This window comes from Microcaecilia unicolor, chromosome 1 (genome assembly GCF_901765095.1).
Source record: "Microcaecilia unicolor chromosome 1, aMicUni1.1, whole genome shotgun sequence".
Taxonomy (NCBI): domain Eukaryota; kingdom Metazoa; phylum Chordata; class Amphibia; order Gymnophiona; family Siphonopidae; genus Microcaecilia; species Microcaecilia unicolor.
This window is the reverse complement of record NC_044031.1, coordinates 20,589,192-20,610,210: the sequence shown is the minus strand read 5'-3', so window position 1 is coordinate 20,610,210 and position 21,019 is coordinate 20,589,192. Positions and strand designations below refer to the sequence as shown.

General features: G+C 47.7%; 1 protein-coding gene across 1 annotated transcript in view; it reads right to left on the bottom strand.

The window, feature by feature from the left end:
* The window catches only part of LOC115460045 (zinc finger protein 665-like), a 160,791-nt gene that overhangs the window by 122,190 nt on the left and 17,582 nt on the right, over positions 1–21,019 (bottom strand). The window contains exon 4 of the mRNA XM_030189922.1: positions 4,576–6,020. Coding sequence (XP_030045782.1) covers positions 4,576–6,020 — 1,445 coding nt within the window. The remainder of the gene's footprint in view (positions 1–4,575; positions 6,021–21,019) is intronic.

Genomic DNA, 21,019 nt, shown 5'->3' with positions numbered 1-21,019 from the left:
TAAATGCCCAGGAGGGGAAAGGGATCCGGATTTAGCTAAGGCCTCCTTCAGTAGTACAAGGTCTCTTAATGGAAGTGAAGCTCTGGAACAAGGTGCTATGGAATGATGTGCTCAGAGAGGTCAGAACCCACCCTCATTGCGGTATTTATCTGCTTATGCCGAATGTTCTGTTTCAGATAATGTTGACTTCTATATCTCTGCTGAAGCAATTTATGGTAAAGGTTCACTTGCACTTCCAAAATTAATCCAGAACTCATTCAACGATAATAATACACGTAATTTCTCCTCTCGCGTCAGGAAGGAAAATCTTGCACCAAAGCGAAACAAAAAAACCCCCATATTCTCAAAGTTTTTCTTTTTCAAAATAAGTTCGTCTCAGTCCAAATGCACTCGTCAATATTTCAACAGAATCCTCGATAAATCATCCTCACTCAGGGGGTCTTTTAGTAAGCCGCTGAAGCGTTTTTAATGCGCGCTAAATGATAGAATCACCCACAGCAATATATGGACGTCTCTAGCATTCAGAACATGCTAATTATTAGCATGCGTTGAAAACGATACCCCCACTTAGTACAAGACCCCCTGAGGGCTCCTTGTACTAAGTGGCGATAAGCCCAAAGTGGCCTTACAGCTCGCTATACAGGAAATACCGCTGGGCTACCGCAGCAGCCCGGCAGTACTTCCCACCCCTAGCGAGCCGTCATTTCTGGTGCTACAAAAATCTATTTAGTTTTGTAGTGCTGGAGTGTACCTAGCGGTAATAGAGCTCCCCCTCCCCCCTGTGAAATGGCCACGCGGCAAATGCTTTTACCAGCTGCGGTGAAAGCGGGCCTTGGCGCGCATGTACAACACACGCCGACGCCAGCCCCCTTTTGCTGCAGCTTGGTAAAAGGGGCCCCTCGATTTCTTAAACCCACTCAAAAACAGCTTGATTCATTTTGTAAGCGCAAGTGAAAATTTACCATATATTGCTTTAGCATTATCTGGAACAGAACAGTCTGCATGAGCAGATAAATGCTGCTTGTTTCATTACCTAAATATTTACTGCCGATACATTGATAATGTGCAAAGAATACTATGACAACCTTTTAAACTGGAGAAATAATTTTGGCCGCAGCTTTATTAACCAAACAAAGATTCTTAACCAACACAAATACAAATGTTATTATCAATATTTCAATGCAACCTTCACTGTTCTTATTACCTTTTATAAAGCTAGTCGGTGCCGACCTGGCTTCACATATTTAGTCCATCGAATGTATTAATACTCCATGATCCACCTTGTAAAGTGAGGCATGCGGTGTCGTCAAGGCCTCACTTCTGCTTCCGGCGGGTTTCGCACACAAGCGCAGATTACATTGTAAAAATCCACATAGCCAGTAAATTCATTGTCCTTAAATGAAGGCTGCTTGAACAATTCTCATTTAAATTACCACAGCTGCGACTTAAACTACCCTTTTAACATTCCTAAACATCGCTTCTTGTGCTGGCTGGCTCAAAAGGGGGTTGACTGTTCCCTCCCCTGTCCCTTTTATACTTCTCACGCCCCCTTCTCTTCGTCTCTGCCCTTCACCTTCTTAACCCTTTCTTTACTTTCTGCCTGAACCTCTTCCCTGACCCTATCTCCTTCTATCCCTTCCTTCCCTTTGTTCCCCTGGCATTCCCTTAAGGGGGTCTGCCTCCCAACTACAAAATTACCCATGATCCCAATCCCAACCCTCACTCTTCTAAATTTTGGGAGGGATTGGGTGGGATGAAATTTCTTGCTTCAGTTCACACTTCTGATGGACGTCGTAGAAAAACGTCTAAAAATTAGTTTTGAAAATACCAATTTGGACTTTTTGTGAGAAAAGCACCCAAATGCAGATTTCTGCCACTTTTTGGATGTTTTTCTCTTTTGAAAATGAGCTCCATAGCATCCTTGAATTTCATTCTATAATTTCTTGATGTAAGAAAACCTTCAAACCATCCCCAAAACATGATTTCCAGTACTTAATCTATCCAGATTGCTCAGCATCAATTGGAGATCAACATGGTCAAACGCACCAGATAAATCAAACTGTAAGATTATAGCTCGATTTCTTTTTCCCCGACTCTCTGCAAATAATGCAGTTAACACTGTTTTTGCAAAAACCAAATTGAGTGAAATACATCAAACCTGTCCAAATAATCCACCAGTTGTTTCATCACCGCACCCTACATGATTTTAACAAACAACAGAATTGATAGTACAGGACAATAATTAGTAATGTCTACGAGGCTTGCCTTGTTATTTTTTTGAAAAGGCGTAAGAATGAGGTGACCCATCTTTCCCGGAAATTTGCCTGTGGTTTCATTCTATGAAGTAAATGATTCAGAGCTGCTTTTATTAGATGTGGTAGACATATGTCCAACATACAGTAAGAACTACTAAATTGATGAACTAATGGGTACAAACCCTCATCCTGTAAAGAGGAAAAATCCCCCTGTCTTCCCTATGCATTAGTCTTTCTTTTGGTGATTTTTGTTTTCATTAGCTTCTGTGGCTGATCTACCGCTCTAGTGGAACCACGAACTTGTGCAGAATGCTGGGCTGAAGCCTAAGATTTTTCGCCGTTCGGAACCGTGACGCAGCGAAGCAAAACGCTGCCCATTGTTGGCCCAAGGGCAGTGTTTACCATTTGAGAAGCAGCAGTTGGGCTCGGTTTCTGAATTTATCATCTCGCCCAGTTCTTTAAAGATAAGTGCATTTTGGGGGTTAGATTGCTTTTTGATTTTTGCTATATGACATGAATGTGAACGTATGAAATTTTTGCAATACCTATATCAAAATATTGGAAAGTTGTTTTTCAGTCAATGACGAAAGAGTAAGAGATCATTTAAATCTTTGCAGCTCTGTTAATCCGCTTAGATTCAAGCTCTTTAAGGCTTTTTCCTTCCTTTTGATACAGTGGCGTAGGAAGGGGGGGCGGTGGGGCGGTCCACCCCGGGTGCACGCCGCTGGGGGGGTGTCGTCTCCGTTGGTTCCTTGCTCCCTCTGCCCCGGAACAGGTTGTTCCGGGGCAGAGAGAGCAAGGAACCAATGGAGCCGACGCAGCTCCCAGCGACGTGGACTCGGGGGCGGATAGGCCCTCCCGCCCGCCCCTCGCTTCTAAACTAGGTAAGATCGCGCTCCAGGGGAGGGTGTGCGCTGGAGGGGGGGTGCACGCCGAGGGGGGGGCACTGTGCTGCACCCCGGGGGGGGGGGGGGGGGGTGCGCAGCGGCGACCTGCCCCGGGTGTCAGCCGCTCTACCTACGGCACTGTTTTGATATAACATTTGAAGTATTTTTCATTTTGTGGATTTCGCTTAGTGGAGTTTGCAGTATTGCTATTGATAATCCACACCCGTTGATTATTGTTATAGTTGATTTTTTTTTTCACACCCTTTAATTCTCTCACTATACCTGCTTCACTTCTGTTTGTTTCCTTCTAAGACTCACATTTCTTTTTCAGAAGCTTAGCCGGTGGTGGGAGGCAGGGCTGGTGGTTGGGAGGTGGGGATAGTGCTGGGCAGATTTATACGGTCTGTGCCCTGAAAAAGACAGGCACAAATCAAGGTAAGGCATACACAAAAATGGCACATGTGAGTTTATCATGTTGGGCAGACTGGGTGGACCGTGCAGGTCTTTTTCTGCCGTCATCTACTATGTTACTATGTTATTTCTTTTTCAGTAGATACCTTAGCTCTGATGCTCCCACCAAGGTTCCCGCCTTCTTTTTCCATTTCTTTTTCCACAAAAGCCTTCGATTGTGTTAAGATGCTATCACTAACTCTTCTGTTTGATCTTTAAAACTGGAGATCTTAAATTGACATCAGCCACTTTTTGAAGCTTTTTCCATGACAATATTCCTCTTTCCTCCAGTTTTTGGTGAATTCTCTTAGTATATCCTCTTGGTCCAAATATAGGGAGAGTAGCATAAAGGCAACAGAACATTATCTTTTCTATATTTGCAGATGTCCGCTTAACTGTAGTTAATTCTCTCAACTTTTTTATTAGCATCTGTGGCTGATCTACTGCTCTAGTGGATCCATGAACAAGTCAACGTAGACTTTATCTGCAGAACGTCTTCATCTGCAGTATTGCTACCACCATCATTAGCCCTAGTGCGTGGGCACCTTTTATCTTGAGTGACATGTGGCTACATCTTCCTTTTCTTTCAAACCCTACTTCAATTGTAGCAGAGCCCTGCTGAGGTTTGCTAAAGACGTTATACAATAGGGTCAGCACACTAGAGAAGAAAAATTATTCTCTTTAGAAATGCACAGTAATCCAACATCTGAATTTCTACTGCATTCCCTTTAAACCCAATTGTCTCCAGTGTGGTTCATTTCATATATATATATATATATATATATATATATATATATATATATATATATATATATATATATATATATTAGATTGAAAAAAGAGTGAAGCTTTTATTACATTTAGGACATGTAAATGGTTTCTTTCAGGAGCAATTTATCCGAATAGGTTAGGTTGGTGTAACTTCATTCCCAAGCCAGGGTAAATGGAGTATGATCTCAATGCCTCAAATCTACTGATGCAATGTGGATCTTTTGGTGCTTTTTTAGGTCTGAAAGTTTAGTGAATATTTTAGTACATTCAGTACATTTAAATGGTTTCTCTCCTGTGTGGCTCCTTTGGTGGCATTTTAGATTTGAAAGCTGAATGAAGCTTTTATTACACTCAGAACAGGTAAATGGTTTCACTCCATTATGGATCATTTGGTGGGCTTTTAGATTTGAAAAATGATTGAACCTTTTTTTACACTCTGAACAAGTAAATGGTTTCTCTCCTGTGTGAATCATTTGGTGACTCTTTAGATGTGAGAGCAATCTGAAGGTTTTATTACACTCAGAACATATAAATGGTTTCTCTCCTGTGTGGATCAGTTGGTGGTTTCTTAGATTTGAAAGTTGAATGAAGCTCTTATTACATTCAGAACATGTAAATGGTTTCTCTCCTTTGTGGATCATTTGGTGGCTTTTTAGACTTGAACAGTGAGTGAACCTCTTCTTACATTCACAACAAATAAATGGTTTCTCTCCCGTGTGGCTCATTTGGTGACTCTTTAGATGTGAAAGCATTCTGAAGCTTTTATTACACTCAGTACATATAAATGGTCTCTCACCAGTATGGATCATTTGGTGACTTTTTAGATGCGAAAGCATTTTAAAGCCTCTACTACACTCAGTACATGTAAATGGTTTCTCTTCCGTATGCATCATTTGATGTCTTTTTAGATCTGGATGCCGTGTGAAGCTTTTATTACACTCAGTACATATAAATGGTCTCTCACCTGTATGGATCATTTGGTGAATTTTTAGATGTGAAAGCATTTTAAAGCCTCTACTACACTCAGTACATGTAAATGGTTTCTCTCCCTTATGCATCATTTGATGTCTTTTTAGATCTGGATGCCGGGTGAAGCTTTTATTACACTCAGTACATGCAAATTGTTTCTCTCCCATCTGTATCTGGTTGTTTAGACGTGAAAGCCCAGAGATGTTATTACACTCACTAGATGTAAATGGTTTCTCTTGTTTGTCTTTTGAGCGACTTCTTTCCTGCATTTGGAACTTTGAAAACCAGGGGAAGCTCTTTGGACCACGATGATATATGCTCCTCTTAGATGTAGTACCATCACATTCTTGCAGGTCTTTTTTTCTTTTCTCCTTTCCCTTGTCAAGGTAAGAAGTTATGTAATCACTATTGTTATTCTGGAAGGTTCTCTCTGCTAAGTTTCTCTGGTGCCTATGGATGTTAGTGAGCTCCCTGTAACTTCTCTCACAGTTCTTGACTCCTTCCAGTGAGTAGCCTGCAGGGTCTCTCTTCTCTTCTGTTTCTTGGTGATCATTCCTTGTGATTCTCCTCTTAGGTCCCTGGGAAATATTCTCATAGGCATTTTCCGATTGGCTTTGGATTTGTTCTATTTTTACAGGATATTTTCCTTGATTCTTTTCTGTCTTTCTTTCTTGTGTGATTGGCTGATCTAGTGGACATAAACAAAAAGTATTAATCATATGTTAGAAGACAGGGGTGGTTTCTATAATATTACCTGTGTACAGTAAGAGGAAGGATAGGTTTTGTTGCACCAGGTTCTATATGTGGCTTTTGAAGTGGTATGTTTCTTAGTTGCAAAATTTGTCTCCACCCACTACAAGTTTGTGAGAGGATGAGATGTCCCTTAGAAATGGTAGTGTGTAGACAAAAGAGCCTTTAGAACCTGTGCTTATCAAGGAGTTTCTTCGACAGTGATAAAGTAACTAGCCCAGATCCAGACTCCTACTGAAACATGTTCACTGTCAGGGCAAGTTTGTCTTTACGCTTACGAAAACAGTATGAAAATATATGACAGAAGTCAACCTGTTAAATGAGTTTGAAAATGATTTAAAAACAGCTGTTCTACAGGACCAGATAGAATATAAAAAGCTGGAGATTCAGATGACTCAGTGAGGAGTTATACCCAGATTTTCCAGCAGATAGTGCCACTGAAAATCTAGACAGACCGGCTTAGCATTATCTAGACAAAGGGGAGTAAAGGATAATACTAATTAGTTAAGACAAAATCAAAATTACAGAGACTTTCCATGCCAATATAATTTGATAATCAATGAAGCTAGAGACACCTTAAGTCAGTGGCGTTCCTAGGGGGGCTGACACCCGGAGCGGAGCGCCGATGCGCCCCCCCCGGATGCAGCGCAATCTGCCCCCCTTCTGCGTGCTGAACAGTCTCTGCAGCCGCCCGCGCGAGCCCCGTCCGCGAGCCGCCCCCAGCACCTCTGCACTCCCTGCTCCCGCCGCAGCAGCTGTGCTCAATGAAAAGCAGGCGGAGGGCAGGAAAGGGCTGAAACCGGCCAATCCCCACAGCCCGGAAGCTACCACTGGCCTCCTCGCAGGGAGAGGTTCTGCTCACCGTCCACCTGCTGCTGCACGGAGACGGGGTGGGGGGGGGGCGAGAAGGAAGGAAGAGCGAAAGGACAACCCCCCCGCGAATGAACCCCCCCAGTGCACGCCGCTGGGGGGGGGGGGGGTGCCGCGCGCGCCTGTCTGTCGTTTGTTCCATGCTCCCTCTGCCCCGGAACAGGTGTTCCGGGGCAGAGGAAGCATGGAACAAACGACGGACAAGCGCGCGCGGCACCCCCCCCCCCCCCGCAGCGGCGTGCACCCGGGGCGGACCGCCCCCCCCCCTTGGTATGCCACTGCCTTAAGTGATTCTTTTCTGGTCTCCTAGGAAAAGGCCTATCTCACATCCTGACAGGCATATTGTCCTTGGCCTGATTATTCTACTTATGAGATGTCTGCTTATTAGGTGCACAATATGGACGCAGCTGAGACCATAATTTTCAAGAGATGGAATGAAGCAGAATGAAACTAACCGGCTTCTTTACTGGAAAGTGGGTTCACAAAGACTGTGCTGGAAAAGGATCCATCTAAACCTACTACTACTTATCATTTCTAGCGCTACCGGACGTACGCAGCGCTTCACACTTGAACATGGAGAGACAGTCCCTGCTCAATAGAGCTTACAATCTAATTATGACAGACAGACAGGACAAGAAAGGGATAAGGGTTAGGACCTCTCGAAATCTTAGGTATCCAAGGTCTACCTTTAATCCTTTTACTTTTGGTCTCATATATTTTGTCTTTTTGATCTGACATACCCTTGTTTACACTGTTTTAGAAATGAATCCATCTACCATAGATTTATAAAATGTTTTTACTAAGGAGCCTTCACCTCCCTTTTCTGTTAGCAACTGGGAGCAAGGAGCATTCCTATTCTGTCTGCGTGCATGTGTTCTGATTGGTCACTCTGGCCAGGTTCTGCCCTGTTTGGGCCAGGCAGAGCAAGAGTATAATCAGGGCGGTCTGGCACTCCTTTGGGCTCAGGAAGTGATGTCACCACCTGTGACTGCCCCCCCTCACAGTCTGACTTCTCTCCCTTTTGCCCCTTCTTTAATTTGTGAAGGCATCCCTCCCTCCTTTTCTTCCCCCTCCCCCCAGTATACTTTTTCAAAGCTGTCTTCGGGTTGCCAGCAATGGAGCAGTGATTCACAATGTGCTGCTCATGCCAACATCAGACCCTTTATTCTGATGCAACTTCCTGTTTCTGCATTGGCAGGAAGTGTCAGTGTCATGACTGTGGTCGTGATCCCTCTCTGACCCACCTTATGTTCCAATGGTCAGCTGCTCAGCTGGCTACTGTCTGCATTGTTGTTTCTTTCCTGTGTGTTTGAAGCCTCACTTTGGTGTTCAGTGTGTTTCCTGCCTCTGTCCTGTAGGGTTTCCACTTCCTGCGTATTTCAAGCCTCGCTGTGGTGTTCAGTGTATTTCCTGCCTCTGTCCTGTTTATAAGGAAGTGGTGGACTTTCATTCAAGGCCTTTGCACTGCCAAAGGTCTCTAGGTTAGTCTGTGTGCAGTGAAGCACTTCTGCCTTGTTCATAGCCTGTGTGCCCGTGGGCACTTCTGTCTTGATTCCTTGTTTAGGGTACCAGTGTGCACTTCTGCTTCTGTTCTTCTCGGTCTGTTTGTGTGCTAGGTTCTGCCTGCAGCCATAGTTCTGTTGTCTGTGTGGGTCAGCTTTGTATCCTGCTTGTGTCTGCCCTGTTTGTCTTCAGCTTCCATTCCAGCATAACCTGTTCGAGAATCCTGAATCCTGTTCCTGCCAAGCTTGTTTGAAAATGCTGAATCCTGCTTGAGTATCCTGAATCCTGTTCCTGCCAAGCTTGTTCCAGTATCCTGAATCCTGTTCCAGTCAAGCCAAATCCGGTCCTGCATCCGGTTCCAGCCAAGCCAAGCTTGTTAGTCCAGTCCTGCTTGGGGGGTTTTGCCTCCTGCTGCCGCTCGACGACAGTAGGCCAAGGGCTCACGTTGTTCCAGAGTTTGTGACTGTTTGTTTAAAGCCTGGGACCGTGACAGTCAGACAGAAGGCTCTGATGTTGGCACAGATGACAGCTTTGAAAAGGTATACTGGGGTGCGGGGGGGGGGGGGGGGGGGAAGGAGGATGCAATCACTAATTAGAGAAGGGGCACAAGGGAGAGAAACTGAACTGCGGGTAGGGGAAGGATATATTCAAGACTGATGATGGAGGGAGGGAGAAGGAGAAAAAGCTGGACCACTGGTGAGGGCGGAGAGGAGAAAGGCTGGACCACTGGTGGTGGGGGGGGGGGGGGGGGGGGGGGAGAAAGGCTGGACCAATGATGGGTGAGTGGGTGCAAGAAAGAGAAAAGCTGGATAGGGAGCAGAGGGCATAATAGGAACAAGGGGAAGGAACAGAGTGGGATTCTAGATATGAAGCAGGAAAGAGTGGGGAGGTGCTGATAATTGGGGGACATGGAGAACAAAGGGATAGAAAAGGGGGAATGAGAGGGAGAAAGGAAGAAGCTACACTGTTGGCCAGACAGGAGAGAAGCTGCACTGTTGGAGTAGGGAATGAAGAGGGCACAGGGAGATGATAGGCTACAAATGTTGGGTGGGGGAGAGGGAAAATGTTTGGCTACAAGAATAGGGGTAGAGAGAGAAAAGATGGGCTCTAAGCGTGGGGATAAAGAGAAGGAGAGAGATAAGATGATGAGTTACAAAGGTGGAGAGAGGGGAAATGATGGAACCATGTGGGAGAGGTCATGAGATGTTGTCAAGGAGATGAGTGAAAGGAGGGTGACGAGTACAGAGGGTAAAGATGTGGTATTGCGGGGGGTGACAGAAGGGAATAGAAGACTGGAGAAGGAGTGAGATTGGAAATGGGAGAGTGAGGAACTGAGAGAAGGAGATGGGAAGTTGATAGGTATGTGAAAAGTAAAAAGAAGAACTGGAGGGTCAGAAAGAGGCAAAATTTGAGTGGACAGTGTATATTGCAAAGATGCTAATTTGTTAGGCCATCTTGTGAGAACCAAACTGAGCAAAGTACAGGCTTTAGGCCTTAGTGGCAGGCCTAGCCCTTAGCAACAGGCCTAACAGAGGAAGGAATATACACTATGTATAAACTTCAGGGAAAAAAACTAAAAACTAACCTGTTTAAAAAAGCTTACCCTACCAATCCAACATAAATGCCTGATCTCTGCAACACAACACAACCAAAATACGTAATAGACATAACACAACTCTCCCGATGTACAATTCCCAAATGTGGCTGTACCACATGAACTTTACCACTTTGTATTTGTTTACACTGGAGCCTACAAATAGGTGGGAAAATGTGGGGGTACAAATGTAACAAATAAAATAATTAAATAAATAAATAGTTAATGGGAGGAAAGCTTGATATATGAGAGGAATGAGGCTCCAGCCCAAGGATGGTGGTTCCAGAAATAACTTGCAGAACAACAGTGCTATTGAGTAATGATTGATAGCTGGGGAGGATTACAGTGGGGAATTCAGGGTCTTTGGTCACCTGCACCCCCACCAGGACCCTCGGAGGACAGGGGGATCCTGGAAAGGCAGGATTAAGGAGTAGCCTGCTGCCCCTGGAAGTGGCAATTGAGAAGGAGTAAGGAGCTCTGGGTGGGTAAGGGGAACCCAGCCCGGGAGCCGGAACCAGGACAGGGGAAGCCTGTTCAAGGCCAGGGAGTAGCTCTGAGAAGTGAATCGCTGGAAGGAGAACAGCCAAAAGAGTCTGTGCCTGAGGGAAGTGGGTTGAAATCGAAGTAGTGGATTTTTACTGTCCCAAAGGGATAGGGAATGGACAGATGGAGTTGTACATATGTAAATATCAAGTGACTGGAAGTATTGCTGTAAATATAACCTGATGGGAGAATGGAGCAGGGATTCCTTCTGAAATGGATAACTGATTTACTGGATGTGGTTGGAGACCGAAATCACCAAATGTTATTTGACTTCTGAAGAACTGAAATGTTTGGCTGCCTGTTGAAGACATTTCAGTAAAGTTGAGTTTTGCATTAAAGACCTTGGCGTGCAGTGTGGCTCCTTGCAGAGAGAGTGAGGACGTTTGCTCTCCCGAATGGGTAAAGTGCCACTGAAAAGCCCCGCTTAATTTCCCAAAATCCCAGATCTCTATTCCGGACCATTGATCCACTCCCACGCTCCACCTGGTGAGACTATATTGAATGAAAAGCGAGCAAAGAACGAGTGAGAGAGTGGTGGGAATGGATTTTACCCGGTGTGGGTAAAGAGGAACTGAGCTAGTGTGGTGGCTTGTGGCAAGACCCGGGTTATATATCTATAGAAATCCCACTTGTTCTGCTTGATCAGGAGTAGGTGTATTGGTGTTCTATGGCCCAGTGTAATATTTGTAGTGTTGCCTATTCATAGGTAGGGTTCTTGCTGTTTGAACCTTAGAAATTAATGCCACTGTTTTATATCAGGTTTGCTACATGCACGTGGAGTTGGAATTTTTTTCAGGTTTTGTATTTCACAGTGTACCTGGTTTGGGAAGCTCGCCAGGTGCCCTTGGCCTGGATTGGCCGCTGTCATGGACAGGATGCTGGGCTCGATGGACCCTTGGTCTTTTCCCCAGTGTGGCATTACTTATGAACTTATGGAGAGATTTATGTTGCATTTGCTCAGATGACATGAGAATCAAAATCTTTTTGCACGGTGACTTCCAAGGAGAAACACCCTACCTGTTATTGGAGAAGGTTGGATTTTTGCGGATATAGATCATGCTTACATTTAACTCATAAGAACACTGTGTCAGACCAAAGGTCTTCGGAAATTTAACCATTTTTTTTGCCCCCCACCCAGCTACACCTTCATGCCACTTGGCTGCCAAAATTTCTGAGACGATTACTGTGGTATCAAATTTGTACATTTTGAGAAAAATACTGATTAGTCCACAATTTTGTTGATTGTGGCTGATATTTTTTTAAATAACATTTTTCAAATTAAACATATACATTTTTGAATTATATGTACATACCAGCTTCCTTTTTAGCCACAAATGAAGTATTGTGTGTGTAGGAGGAAGTTCACTTCTGGCCCTGCCCCAGTTCCTTTTTGTCTACAAATTAAGCCATGAGTACAACTAACTATTTGGGTTATTTTTCCTCTTTTATTTTATCTCTATGCATTGTAGAGATTTAGCCACAAGTCTAAGCAGTCCAGACCCTTCATGCCACCTCCCTCTGCAAGACAGGGAAGAGACCGCTATGGAAATCTTCTACCTGTAACTAAAAGCTGTTTACTCTGTTGGCATCATATTAAAGGTATTGGGGATGGTTGTGAAATACAGCCTTCGATCTCCCTTACTACGAACAGGCAGAACTTCTGAAAAATGCTGTAGTGTGAACAGTGAGTTTAAGTTTCCCTCCCAAAATTTGGAAATTTCTCTGCACTTTAGAGAACCTGTTTCTAGCCAAGTTATTTTTTTTCCCAGATGGATAAGAACATCTATTTGGAATCCTTACTTTATTCTGATTTCACTAATAATTTGATCTGTGTTCTTGATAGTTGGGGATCCTGGGAGACATTTAGTCTTTTTTGTCTGTGTTTCCAAATTAATACCTCTAGTAACGGAGTCTCCAAGGAGTAATAATTTTCTGTTCTGTAGAGATCTAACATTGCCTGAGGGGTTTTGGTACACGGGGGGAGGGGGGGGGTGAGAATTCTCAAAAGGTCATCTAAGGTTAGGGGCCTGATGATCAGTGCTAAACATAAATTCTATGTTAGCAATTATGTGCATAATTGCTGTTTATAAAATACAAGTGTAAGTCTGCAGTTACACATCTAACTTCAAGCATGAGAACTTATAGCTCATTGGCTGGTGTAACGCTCCTGTCTAACTGCTATAGTATTTGATAAACTGTGTGCCTAAGTGCAAGGCACGCCCCTGACCTGCCCAATCCCCTCCAGGTCCACACCCCCTTGCAGTTACATGCTAAGGATTGTGCACACTCAGGGGTCCTTTTATTATGGTGCGCGGAAAAACTGGCCTGTGCTGGATGCGCGCAGGTCTATTTTTCAGCGTGCCTGCAAAAAAGGCATTTTTGTTTTGGAGGCCGAAAATGGACGTGCGGCAAAATTAAAATTGGCGTGCATCCATTTTGGGCCTGAGACCTTACTGCCACCCATTGACCTAGCGGTAAAGTCTCACACGTTAACCGGGCGGTAACGGTCTATGCACGCACAATGCTGATTACTAGCCCGGTTAGCACTCAGTGGACGTGCGTAAAAAGGTAAAATTATGTATCATACCTGATAATTTTCTTTCCATTAATCATAGCTGATCAATCCATAGACTGGTGGGTTGTGTCCATCTACCAGCAGGTGGAGATAGAGAGCAATCCTTTTGCCTCCCTATATGTGGTCATGTGCTGCCGGAAACTCCTCAGTATGTCGATATCCAAGCTCCATCCGCAGGACTCAGCACTTAGAGAATTACACCCACAAAGGGACACTCTGCCCAGCTCACCACCGCCGAAACGGGGGAGGGGAATTAACCCAGCTCATCCCCACACAAGTGGGGGAGGGGAATCCGTCCAGCTCATCCCCGCGGAGCGGGGGAGGGACACCACACCCGCCGATGCGGGGGGGATCTGGCTTATCCTGCAACCGCAACCGCGGGAGGAGCTGACTGACCTTAACACCGCCGAAGCGGGAGGGGTACAAAGCTGCCCTACAGCCGCACGAAGCGGGAGGGAGCGCCGGCAGAATTTATGTCTCAATCCAGCCCCGTAAAACGGAGGGGAGAGGAATGCAGCAGCCCACTGTAACACAAACTCGTCTCAACTCTTGAAGAATCCCATTGAAAAAACTTGAACACGAAGTCCTCCTGAACAGGAACTGAAGACTAAACTTGAATCTGAAATGCAACCAGAATATAAACAGTACAGATATCTGGGAGGGGCTATGGATTGATCAGCTATGATTAATGGAAAGAAAATTATCAGGTATGATACATAATTTTACCTTCCATATCATCATGCTGATCAATCCATAGACTGGTGGGATGTACCGAAGCAGTACTCACCCAGGGCGGGACATTGAAATCCCTGACCGCAACACTGAAGCTCCAAACCGGGCCTCCGCCCGAGCAGCCACAGTCAAGCGGTAATGCCTGGAGAAGGTATGGGAACTGCCGCCTTGCAAATCTCTTCCAAGGAGACGGACCCGGCCTCTGCCATCGAGGCCGCCTGAGCTCTAGTGGAGTGAGCCTTCAGCTGGATAGGCGGCACCTTCCCCGCGGCCACATAAGCCGCTGCAATGGCTTCCTTGACCCATCTTGCCACTGTAGGCTTAGCAGCCTGCAGACCCTTACGAGGACCTGCAAACAGGACAAACAGATGATCCGATTTCCGGAAATCATTGGTCACTTCCAAGTATCTGATGATGACTCGTCTCACATCCAGATATTTGAGAGCAGAGTATTCCTCTGGGTAGTCCTCCCTACGAAAGGAAGGGAGACAGAGCTGCTGATTCACATGGAAGCGAGAAACAATCTTGGGCAGGAAGGAAGGCACTATGCGAATAGTCACTCCTGCCTCAGTGAACTGCAGAAAAGGCTCTCGACATGAGAGTGCCTGGAGCTCGGAAACTCTTCTGGCTGAAGTGATAGCCACCAAAAAGACTGCTTTCAACGTCAGGTCTTTCAGAGATGCCCTCGACAAGGGTTCAAAAGGCGGCTTCTGCAAGGCTCTTAGCACCAGGTTGAGATTCCACGCAGGCACCACTGAGTGCAGAGGAGGGCGCAGGTGATTAACTCCCTTGAGAAAACGTACCACATCTGCTGCGAAGCCAGGGAAGCACCCTTCAGGCGGCCCCTGAAGCAAGCCAGAGCCGCCACCTGGACTTTAAGGGAACTGAGCGACAGGCCTTTCTCCAGACCTTCTTGCAGGAACGCCAGCACTGAAGAAATTGGAGCAGTGAAGGGAGAAAGTGAGCCTGCTTCACACCACGCTGCAAAGGTACGCCAAACCCTGGCGTAAGCAGTAGAAGTAGAGCGCTTCCTCGCTCTCAGCATAGTGGCGATGACCTTGTCTGAGAAGCCCTTCTTCCTCAGACGCTGCCGCTCAATAGCCAGGCCGTAAGACCAAAGGGGGAGGGATCCTCCATCACCACGGGACCCTGATGCAACAGGCCCTGCTCCACTGGCAGCCGCAGAGGGTCGTCCACTGAGAGCCTGATCAAGTCCGCATACCAGGGACGTCTGGGCCAGTCCGGACCCACCAGGATTATCCGGCCCGGATGCTTTGCCACCCGGTCTAGTACCCTGCCCAACATTGGCCAGGGCGGGAACACATAGAGAAGCTCTTGTTTCGGCCACTGTTGGAGAAGAGCATCTACTCCCAGAGATCGAGGGTCCCGTCCTCTGCTGAAAAAGCGCGGCACTTGGCAATTGGCCGATGACGCCATCAGATCTAGGCTCGGCTGGCCCCAGCGCTTCGTGATGTCCAAGAACGCCTGAGCCGATAACTGCCACTCTCCGGGATCCAAGGTATGGCGACTGAGAAAGTCCGCCTTGACATTCATGACTCCAGCAATGTGGGCAGCTGACAGCTGTTCCAGGTTCGCTTCCGCCCACTGGCATAGATTCATGGCTTCCTTGGCTAGAGGGGCGCTCTTGGTCCCTCCCTGGCGGTTGACATAGGCCACAGCCGTGGCATTGTCCGACAGGACCCGTACTGGCTTCAACGCCAGTACCGGGAGGAACTCCAAAAGCGCCAACCGAATGGCTCTGAGTTCCAGGAGGTTGATAGACCACTTTGCCTCTGCAGGAGACCAGAGCCCCTGCGCTGTCCTTCCCAAGCAGTGGGCTCCCCAGCCCGTCAAAGAGGCGTCCGTCGTGACGACAATCCACTCCGGGGTCACAAGAGGCATCCCTGCAGACAACTTGTCTGTCTTCAGCCACCAGCTCAACGCCTTGCGCACTGCTGGGTCCAAGGGAAGGCGCACAGCATAATCCTCTGACACCGGAGTCCAGCGCTGCAGCAGAGAGTGTTGTAGTGGTCTCATATGAGCCCTGGCCCAGGGCACTACGTCCATCGTGGCCGTCATAGAGCCCAACAGCTGCACATAGTCCCAAGCCCGAAGCGGAGAGGCTACTAGGAACTGGTCCACCTGAGCCTGAAGTTTGACAATCCGATTGTCCGGCAGGAACACTCTGCCCACTTGGGTGTCGAATCGAACTCCCAGATACTCCAGGGACTGAGTCGGGCGCAGCTGGCTTTGCTCCCAGTTGATGATCCACCCCAGGGAGCTCAAAAGAGCAATCACCCGGTCCACAGCTTTGCCGCACTCTGCATAAGAGGGGGCTCGGATCAACCAGTCGTCCAGATAAGGATGGACTTGTACTCTTTCCTTTCGCAGGAAGGCCGCGATGACCACCATTACTTTGGAGAAGGTCCGCGGAGCAGTAGCCAACCCGAACGGGAGGGCTCTGAACTGGAAGTGTCGGCCCAGGACTGCAAAACGCAGAAAGCGTTGATGAGGAGGCCAGATGGGAATATGCAAATACGCTTCCTTGATGTCCAAGGATGTCAGGAACTCCCCTGCCTTCACTGCCGCTATAACAGAGCGGAGAGTCTCCATGCGAAAGTGCCGAACTTTCAAGGCCCGATTGACCCCTTTGAGGTTGAGGATGGGCCGTACAGAACCTCCTTTCTTTGGTACCACAAAGTAAATGGAGTAACGTCCCTTGCCAAGCTGATTTTCTGGCACCGGAACGACCGCACCCAGGCGGATCAGATTGTCCAAGGTCTGCTGCACTGCCACAGCTTTGACCGGAGACTTGCAGGGAGAGAGTACAAACCCGTCTCTTAAGGGTCGGCAGAACTCTAGCTTGTAGCCGTCTCTGATGACTTCCAGCACCCAAGCGTCTGAAGTTACCCTGGTCCACTCGCCCAGAAACGAGGACAGGCGTCCTCCAATCTGCACTGGGCCATGGACCAGGACCCCGTCATTGGGTACGAGACCCTGGGGGAGGACCGGAGGGCGCACCTCCGGGACGGCGGTCTCTGCGAAAGGAATGCTGCTTGGGGGAGAAATTCCTTTTGAAGGAAGAGGGGGCAGAGGAGCCCGACTTGCCCGGGCGGTACCGACGGGCTTCCTGAAACCGTCCTCTGGAGTTACCGGGGCGAGCACTGGCCCGAGCCCTGACCTCTGGTAACCTCTTGCCCTTAGACGTGCCGAGATCGGTCACAATCTTGTCCAGCTCGACCCCAAAGAGCAGCTTGCCTTTAAAAGGCAACTTAGCCAGGCGGGACTTAGAGGCGTGGTCAGCAGACCAATGTTTCAGCCAAAGCCACCGCCGCGCAGAGCCTGTCTGAGCCATACCTTTACCCGAGGCTCTCAAGACATCATACAGTAAGTCTGCCAAATAAGCCAAGCCCGATTCCAGGGCCGGCCAATCAGCCCTCAAGGAAGGATCCGAGGGGGAAGCCCGCTGCACAATCGTCAGGCACGCCCTGGCCACATAGGAGCCGCAAACTGAGGCCTGCAAACTTAAAGCAGCCGCCTCGAAGGACGACCTTAAGGCCGCCTCCAATCTTCTGTCTTGGGCGTCCTTTAGGGCCGTGCCACCTTCCACCGGCAACGCCGTTTTCTTGGTCACCGCAGTGATTAAAGAATCCACGGTAGGCCAAAGAAAGGCCTCCCGTTCACTTTCAGGCAAAGGATAGAGGCGGGACATAGCCCTAGCCACTTTGAGGCTCGCTTCCGGGACATCCCATTGAGCCGAAATTAAGGTGTGCATGGCATCATGCACGTGGAAGGTTCTAGGCAGGCGCTTCGTCCCCAGCATAATGGCGGAGCCAACAGGGGCTGAGGGACAGACGTCCTCTGGAGAGGAAATCTTCAAAATGCTCATGGCCTGCACTAACAGGTTGGGCAAATCCTCTGAGCGAAAGATCCGCGCTGCAGAGGGGTCATCCGCTCCATCCGAGCGGGAATCCGTCTCCTCCAAGGAATCCCCAAAGGACCGTTGGGAGAACTCAGATACGCTGCCCTCATCTATATCAGAGGAAACAGCGTCCTCTAAGGCCTGGGAATCCACCCGAGGGCGTTTACTTCCGGAGGCCTCAACCCCTTTATCGGACAAGGGAGAAGGGGCAGCGTTTTGCATAAGGAAGGCCTGATGCAGCAGCAAAATAAACTCGGGGGAGAAACCCCCCAGACTGTGCACTTCAGCAGCCTGGGCCACAGCCCTAGACGCACCCTCAACCGGCGCTCGCAAGAGCGGGGGAGAAACATGCTGCGCATCCAAGATGGATTCCGGCGCGACACTCCATGAAGGAGCCGCGCGGGAAGAACGGCGCTTAACTTTAGCCGCTTTTTGGCCGTCGCCCAAATCAAGGGCGGCCATGGCATTAACGTCTCCCAGCTCAAGGGCGGCCCAAGAAGAAGCCGTCCGAGCAGCGTGGCCGGCCAAGATGGCGGAGGCGAGCAGCGGGGGATGGGTGTTTATGGCGGGAAAAACCGCCGCACCGGAGGAAGACCCGGGACACTGACCGGCCTCCAAACTGACACCCAACAAGGGCGAATCAGACTTTAAGACCCCCGCATCCCCGCTAGAAGCGCACACGCGGTCCGGGGAGCGATTCTTTGCGCCCTTGCCCTCCGACGCCATAGGCCACGTGGAGATCGATCGGGGAACCCCCTGCCCGCTATAAAAAGGTAAAAATTACCTGCTTCTCGCTCCGAGCTGTAACGACCTGGTGTCCCAGTGAGTAGCTGCAATAAACGTTTAAATAAACGTTGAAATAAACGCCCTTAAGGACGCCCAAAATTTTTTTTTTTTTTTTTTTAACGGAGCCAGCGGGAGGGGGGAGAAAAGGAGGGACCTGGCACCACCAGGTTTGCACTTGCTCAAGAAGAGCCCTCAACCCCAGGTACTCAACAAAACCTAAAAATTAGGCTTGGAGACCTAGCCAGAGCTGGTGCTGTGTGTGACCACCACCTGCTGAGATAGAGAACATACTGAGGAGTTTCTGGCAGCACATGACCACATATAGGGAGGCAAAAGTTTGCTCTCTATCTCCACCTGCTGGTAGATGGACACAACCCACCAGTCTATGGATTGATCAGCATGATGATATGGAAAGTGAAATTACCGCCCGGGCCTCACTGTAGCCAGGTGGTAGTTTAAAATTGATGCGTGTAGAATGCGCGTACGTGCCTATGAGGCTTAGTAAAAGCGCCCCTCAGGGACCGATGTGGAAAAGCTCATAGTAGAGCCACATACAGATGTCTGAGTGAGTGGATTCTACTTCAAGGATAATAATGTAGAGTGCAGCAAGTTAATTAAATGCAAATTTTATAACCTCAGACACAAGGTTTCACGGTAAGCACGGCTTCTTGTGTGTTGACACTTTATCTATTTCCTGGGTGACTATCAGGCTCATTTGTCCTGTATACTGTCCTAATTAGATTGTAAGCACTGTCAAGCAGGGACTGTCTCTTCATGTTCAGGTGTACAGCGCTGCGTACGTCTAGTAGCACTATAGAAATGATAAGTAGTAGTAGTAGTAGTTTCGAAAGAGATGGATGTCCAAAAAGTAACACCCAACAGAAAGGACTTAACAAGGATCTGGGGTTCCTAGCCCATTATAAACCATAAAGCTGTATGTCTCTGTTGATCACCCTCCCCTCACCTATCCACACCCATCCTGTTAGAATATCAATGATATGCTTTGATGTCCCCATACATACTTCCTACCCACCCCCCTCCTCCCACCCTGTCAGACTGTCATAGTAATGCTTGAATGTTTTCACTTATATATACTATCTGCTACCACATTTGCTTATTTCCGATCTGAGGAAGAAGGGCAACCTTCGAAAGCTAATCAAGAAATGTATTAAGTTATGTCCAATAAAAAAGGTATCATCTTATTTTCTTTTCCATGTTTTATTTTGTTTGATTTCTATTGATAACCTTAAGAGTGGACTAACATGGCTACCACACTCCTCTACAAAAAGTGACATAAATCAGCACTTGGACGTCCATCTTTCAGAGACGTCCAAATCGGTATAATCGAAACCCGATTTTGGACATCTCTAACTAAAGTCCATCGCAAGGACGTCCAAATTTCAAGGGGACGTATCAGAGGTGTGGTGAAGGCGGGACTTGAGCGTTCCTAACACTTGGATGTTTTTTTCCATAATGGAAAAAAGCAGAGACGTCCCTGAGTAAATTTGGGCTCATTTTCGAAAGAGAAGGACGTCCATCTTTTGACATAAATCGGAAGATGGACGTCCTCCCAGGGATGTCCAAATCGGTATAATCGAAACCCGATTTAGGACGTCTCTAACTGCACTCCGTTGCAAGGACGTCCAAAGTTCAAGGGGGCATGTCGGAGGCGTAGCGAAGGCGGGACTTGGGCGTGCCTAACACTTGGACGTCCTTGACACATAATCGAAAAAAACAAGGACTTCTCTGATGAACACTTGGATGTTTTCACCCGGTTCTGTTTTTAATACGAATAAGGCACAAAAAAGTGCCCGGAATGACCAGATGACCACTGAAGGGAATCGGGGATGACCTCCTTTTATTCCCCCAGTGGTCACTAACCCCCTCCCACCCTCAAAAAACATCCTCAGATGTCATACTCAGGTCTATGACAGCGCATGAAGGTCCCAGGAGCAGTTTTAGTGGGTGCAGTGCACTTCAGACAGGTGGACCCAGGCCCGTACCCCCCTACCTGTTACATTGGTGGAGAAAACAGCGAGCCCTCCAAAACCCAGCAGAAACCCTCTGTACCCACATCTAGGTGCCTCCCTTCATCTGTAAGGGCTATGGCAGTGGTGCACAGTTGGGGGTAGTGGGTTTTGGGGGGCTCAGCACACAAGGTAAGGGAGCTATGTTCATGGGAGCATTTTATGAAGTCCACTGCAGTGCCCCCTAGGGTGCCCGCCTGCTGTCCTGACATGTCAGGGGAGCCAGTGCACTACAAATGCTGGCTCCTCCCACGTCCAAATGGCTTGCATTTGGACGTTTTTGACATGGACATCTTTGGTTTCGAAAATCGCCGAAGGTCAAAGACGTCCAGATCTAAGGATGTCCAAATCCAAGGACGTCCTTGGTATTTTCGAAACGAAAGAT